The sequence below is a fragment of the Marmota marmota genome, unplaced genomic scaffold (assembly GCF_001458135.2).
Source record: "Marmota marmota marmota unplaced genomic scaffold, marMar, whole genome shotgun sequence".
NCBI classification, from domain to species: Eukaryota; Metazoa; Chordata; class Mammalia; order Rodentia; family Sciuridae; genus Marmota; species Marmota marmota.
This window is the reverse complement of record NW_025999853.1, coordinates 32,352,971-32,359,102: the sequence shown is the minus strand read 5'-3', so window position 1 is coordinate 32,359,102 and position 6,132 is coordinate 32,352,971. Positions and strand designations below refer to the sequence as shown.

The window sequence follows — 6,132 nt, the reverse complement described above, 5'->3', positions numbered from 1 at the left end:
TCCCCAAAGATGTAAGGTTCAAGAGAAAATTGTGTTCAAGTTGATTCATTACGGATCTTGTCTCATCCTCTGGGAAGTATGGGAAATTCAACTCAAATTCATTAACAGTCAAAAATTAATTTCAACAAAAGATAGGTGAACTTTTATATTAAAAAAAAATCCCAATTAGTTAAAAAAATAATTTCTAACTTCAAAAGGTCTTTTTCTTCCCAGAATGACCATGACCTTTATGACAGTCAAGCCCTCTAGAACCTTTGTCCAATAGGAACAAGTTTAGTTCCCAGGGAACCAGGCCTTTAAAAGGTCCACAGGCCAGCTGACTGAATAGATGCTTCATTTGAAATGGAATGCATTTTGATAATATGAAAAATAAATCACATCTCTTCAAAATCACTTGAGACACATTTACACAAATTCCAACCACACTATTAAGTTTGCAGTGTGAGTTTGTAAAACATTTGGTACATGGTAGTACTTGCTTTCCAGAAGCTATTGTTCATGTGTTCTGAAACTTGGAGTAGAAAACTGACAGCTGATGGTGGAATGTAACAAAGACTTTTATCTTTCTTGGAAAACATGCTTCTCCATTGTCCAATCACCAGCAAGCCAGCTTCAGAGCACTGGGGAGTTGTATGCAAATACTTCTAATGACTAGGAGTCCTTCTGTTTCCTTCATTGTACAAGAATGCACCACCCTACCTGGTTTTTTCTTTTTTTATTGTCTTTGTGGTGCTTGGGATGGAACCCACTGCCTTGCTAGACAAGTGTTTTACTGCTGAGCAACAGCCCCAGCCTCAAGTATGCCCTAAGAAAACTCCGATGGATCCTACTCCATTTGGCAAATATCCTAACAACAAAGTCACAGATCACTTTGTCACCCAATCCCCCATAACTGGATTGGATATTTAACATTGCAGATCCAAAACATCACCCTTCAAAACTGTGTCAAGAATTTTTAGAAAAGAGTTCCTAAAACCTATTCAACATATTTTCACAATTAAAACATTTTAGGTTGCTTTAGGTTAACAGGTGTATTTCTCTAGAAGGAATCACACTGATAGCTGCAATATCATGATACATAATTTCCAAGTTTTAAATTTAGTCTGCTGATGGTATGTATTGATAAAGCAAAAATGAATTAGGTTTTCTCTCTCTCACACACACACACATTCTCACACACACACATACACGCACAAAGCAACTGCTTGCAGACCTCTCCTCATCCCACAAAGTTCTATGTTCGTGGAATTGCTGCGTGCTTGCTCAAGTCTTAGACCCTTCTAAGCCTGCTACTATCATACGGTTAACACCTGCAGCTAAATGATACCACATGACTTTCTGGGGAGGAGGCAGAAAACAAATGATGTATTTGAACAGGCAGAAAAGTTGTTTAGTGTTAGGGCATTTTTAGAGAAACACAGAGCACTTCATGTATGAGAGCAAAAAATAAAATGGATTTTTCAACTTAAGCCAGACTTCATAAGAGTATTTACACATAAGGAGAGCTCCTTTAAGCAATACATAGAGTTTCGGTTTTTCTTTTTCTTTCTTTTTTTTTTTCTTGCCATCATTAGAAGTGAAATGATACAAGTTGGCTTGACTCATACATGATTAGAGAATCTCAGCTTGCTCAATGAGGAAAAATGTTCATTTTGAAAAGGCTCTTTTATAGATGTTTATTCACTGACCTCAACACTCCCTGTAGGGCATAGGCAGATCTAAGTGGATTTCTGCTAAGAAAGAATGAAGGAGCTTCATGATGCTTAGCCTGTCCCTGAATTTGTTGTTCTCAGGGAACTTGAGAGCTAGTGAAGGAAGCACTCAGCGAGGCAAGAGAAACCACCTCCTGGGTGCTGAGGAGTTACATATTTTTTTTCTTTTTTCAATCATTTGTCCCTACAAATGGTAACTAGCTGCATTGTAGGCTGGGTGCCAATAAGAGTTCAAGGACAAAAGTTCAATTTCCAGATGGGACACTACTTTTTTAACTTTTCACATTTGATGTTTGTTTGTGTTTGAGAGGGTGGTTCTATTGGACCTGCCCTTTTGTTCTTTTTCTTGGGTTAGTTGAAAGTATTTTTTTGAATCTTTTTCCATGAAGCTGACTTGTCAGGCTTCACAGTACCATAGGTGGTTTGTATCATTTCCTTCCAGGTAGGACAGAGCCACTGAGATATCAAATGATGTATATTTATATTTTTGTTTAGTTTTGTTGAACATGCATGTTATTTTGCTCTGGAAAAATTATTAAGCCAGAAGAGTTTCAAAGTGTTAAAACAATAAAAACCATCCTACTTCTGCTAGTTTCTGAAATTTCACAGTTAAATGCTAAGAGGGATTGATTCTAACTAGACTGCCATAGTGATGGTCAAGTCAATATAAATCTCACAGTAGACCAAGGGACAAGGGCTATGGAAGAACAAGAAACCATGATTCTGGCAGTACCACTAAGAGCCATGGCCATTGTAGGGGAAAAACTGGAGCAGCCAAGAGAAAACTGGAGCATATTTTTTTCAACAATGAGATTATCTAGCTCTGTACATAAGCTAACAACATACAAATGCCTTTTAAAAAAACCTACATCAATCTTAATTTTCAAAGTATTTGGTACAAATGTTTATAACACAATTATTTAGAAGAAAAATCTTCCATTTGAAACAGAGCTGTGGATTAATTGGGGTTATTATGATCTACATGTATTAAAACTACAGTATTATTAGGCATTTCCTAAGTCAGATCAAACTGAATTTAAGAAATCTTTTGACCTTGTCTCTCTGAGCTGTCCCATATATCTATAATGTCTTTAAATCTTGACAGTACATTTTACAACTTCAACCTAAACAGCCCCTAGAAGTGGGAGTTCACTTATGTTTTGTTTTGTGCTATTTGTATAAGTTTTAATTTTCCCCTGTAACTTCTTGGGTAAGAGTTATTATCTCAAAGTTGCATCATTTAAAATTCATTGAAATTCCTTTCTAAATAGAAGGAGAATAAAGACATCTCCAGCATACAATTCTATTTTCATTTCTTGACTGTATAGTTTAGCAGTGGTCTACAATGACCATTCCAATTTAAATGCTGGAAAAATACTGACCAAGACACTGTGAAAAAGACACTGGAAAACAGAGACCCATTTTGAAAGCCATGCAGATAGGAAGTGATTTTTAGCCCCAAGAGGATTTGGTACCCTCTACGGCTCTTTCTAAGTAGCATCTGCCCTGGTGGATTCTGACCATCCTTTTGATTTAACACAGAAGGAGGTTTGTTCTACCTTTAAAAGCACATCCTCTCTCCCCCACCCCCCCCTCAGACTCCTAAACAAATGGCTGCTAAAACAAGACTGGGGTTGTTTTCTTACTGAAATCCATTGTTTATCCAGTCCTTCCTTTTTCAATTCTGAGTTTAGCTAACCTAAGAAAACATATAACTTCTCTAATTTCTCACAGAACAATAAAAACAGTTGGTTCTTCTAATCAACATTATTTTCTGTATGAAAATAAAAAAATATGACTTCTAGTCCTTTGATATATTTACAAACTATATTTTAAACTATGAGATTCTTAGTGTGCTTGTAGAACAAACTGAAAGGATAAGAAAATGTGGTTCAATTCAAGTGTGCAAAGCTCTTGGTGAAGGGTACTTCAGTATGGACAGGAGCACAAATACTTTTAAACAAGTTGAATGATCCCCCCCCACAACCCGCCCAACCACACTACATTTTCTAACTGAAACATCTAATGCATTCATATTCAGAAAGCACAATTAAAAGGACTGTTTTTGTTTTGCTTTTTTGGTGCTGGAGATTGAACTTAGAGCCTGGCACTCTACCACTGAGTACACCCTCCAACCCTCAAAAAGAACCCTTATTAAACCTTCACACACAGATTATATAAGCTCCTACAGCGGACCCAGCCCTACCACATATTTAAGACATGACCATTCTGCCATCAATTAGGTTATGTTCTAGATATTTTGAAATCAGATGTCATTACTACTGATTTCCGAAAGCATTATCTTGATCATTAGATTTTCATAATTACACAATTCTGAGCTCTTAGCTTTTTAAAAAATTCTGTTCTACATATACTATATGTCTAAGGAAGAAACCTCAAAAAAAAAAAAAAAGTAATATCAGAGTTTAATTTCAACAATGAAAGTGTCAGACCTCCTGAAAATGCCCTGGGAATATTGACTGTATTCTTAATGTTTTCCTCTCCACCATCCTTTTTATCTTTTCTAAGATTAGAACTTACTAGGGAATAGGTTTTTGGGAAAATGACCTACATTCAGAAATGTCTTAGAGCAAGTATTTAAAAAAACTAATAAATAACCATAAACCAAAATACATTAAAATAAAATTACAGTACATCATAGCTTCTAGACGGTCCACTAAATTAGAAGATCCTTTCAAAGGTTCATAAATAAAGTCTTCTTGACTCAAAATCGATCCCTGCGTTGTGATGAAGAATATGCAGAAAACTAAGAGGAACTGCAAGTTATCAGGTGATGTCCAAACTACTTGGTCTGGTGCAGGGCGGGGAGACTGTTTTGTTTTTGATCCAAGTGAAGACAATAGAAATCTGCTTGTCCCACTTCCTCAAGTCCTCAAAACCTGGAAAGAAATGACACCGAATGAAGTTATGTTGCTCAGAATTCTTCAAGACCCAGTTTTCTTCAGGTAAGTCCAGGGGACAAAGCATACTCAGAAAGATAATCAGATCGCTCCCAGAGTGCCAGACACACACTTGACACTGGAGCGCACACCACCCAAGGAGGAGTCAGGTTGGGCATGGAGGCGGTCTGCCTGCCTCCCTGCCTGGCCTGAACAACCCCCACCCCCCCAATCCTCCCCTCTCTGCCGGGCCATTCCTGGATCCAGCTTAATGTCTTCTTTCCATCTCCCCCAAAACTTGGAATGATTTCTCATTTTCCCACCTAACAGCCAAACCTGTGAACAAGTTCCTCTCAACACCCCCGAGATCCCACTCCTCTGTGGCCCAAGTTGCGAAGACCTTACCTTGTCTGGCCCAAGTACTGCCCCCTTCAGGCAGAGTTGGAGGTGCTGCGGAGAAGCCGGTGGCCGAGTGGCTGCGAGTGCTGTTGCGAGTGCGTTTGTTGGTGCGGATGTTGTAGTTGGTGAGGATGAGGGTGCGGGTGCGGGTGCTGATGAGGATGCGAGTATGGATGAAGCTGCTGAGGCTTGGGTTGGGGCTGAGACTGGAGTTGGAGTTGGGGTTGGGGTTGGGGTAGGGGTAGGGGTTGAGGTTGGGGTTGGGGATGGGCCTGGGGCTGGAGCTGGGGCTGGGATTGAGGCTGGGGCTGAATCTGCGGCTGCGGAGGTTGCTGCTGGACCAGGTGCTGCTGCTTCTGCCGCGTGGACTTGACCGCCAGGATGGCCTGACGATTCTTGTACTGCACCATCTGCAGAGTGATCTCGGCGTTCCAACCTTGGTCCTGCGGGCACCGAAAGTCAATCTCCTTGCCCTCTGCCATCACCACAGTGAAATACATATACTTGCCCTTGCGCTCCACGCAGTCTACGGTCTTCATGTTGGAAAAGTGCAATTCCTTGAGCTTGACCGGGGGCTCAAGGCTGGCGACAGCGGGGCCACTGGGTTGCGATGGCTCAGCCGTCCCCTGCCCGGGCTGTTGCTGCTGCTGTTGCTGTTGGTGTTGCAGCTGCTTGGGCGGGATAAGTAGCAGCCCCTCCTCAGTGAGGATGCAGCACTTTTTCTTCCAGAGCTGCAGCAACCCGTCGCTGCGCTTCTCCAGTACGCCCTCCTTCAGTGCCTTGCAACCGCTGCTCTCCAGCATCCTCCCGGCATAAGGGGGGCCACCGCTTGGCTCGGCCTCTCCTCTTCCTGCCGCCCGGGCTGGGGGCAGCAGTAGCAGCCGCGCGCCGTCCTCGCCCCAACGGCTCCCACGGCCGCCTGCCCGGAGCGCGCAGAGGAGGCTAACACGTAGGAGGCAGAGCGGTGGTGGCGGTTCTGAGTCCCGGCAAAAGGGCAACCGCGTCCTGATACGCCACAAGGTCCTGGAGCTGCGAGCTGCCTGGCTTTTGCCGTCCTCTTGCGAGCGCTCACTGAAGGGCACTGGCCGGGCCCCCTCGCGGCGCTTTTGAATGGGCCATCC

The 6,132-nt window shown here is 42.2% G+C and overlaps 1 protein-coding gene across 1 annotated transcript in view; it reads right to left on the bottom strand.

The window, feature by feature from the left end:
• Window positions 1–317: 317 nt before the first annotated feature.
• Window positions 318–6,132, bottom strand: part of Phlda1 (pleckstrin homology like domain family A member 1) — a 7,005-nt gene continuing 1,190 nt past the window's right edge. Inside the window, exons 2-3 of the mRNA XM_048804804.1 lie at window positions 5,018–6,132; window positions 318–4,612 (exon numbers count right to left, since the gene is read on the bottom strand). Of these exons, the coding sequence (XP_048660761.1) occupies window positions 5,044–6,132 (1,089 nt within the window). The 3' untranslated portion in view covers window positions 318–4,612; window positions 5,018–5,043. The remainder of the gene's footprint in view (window positions 4,613–5,017) is intronic.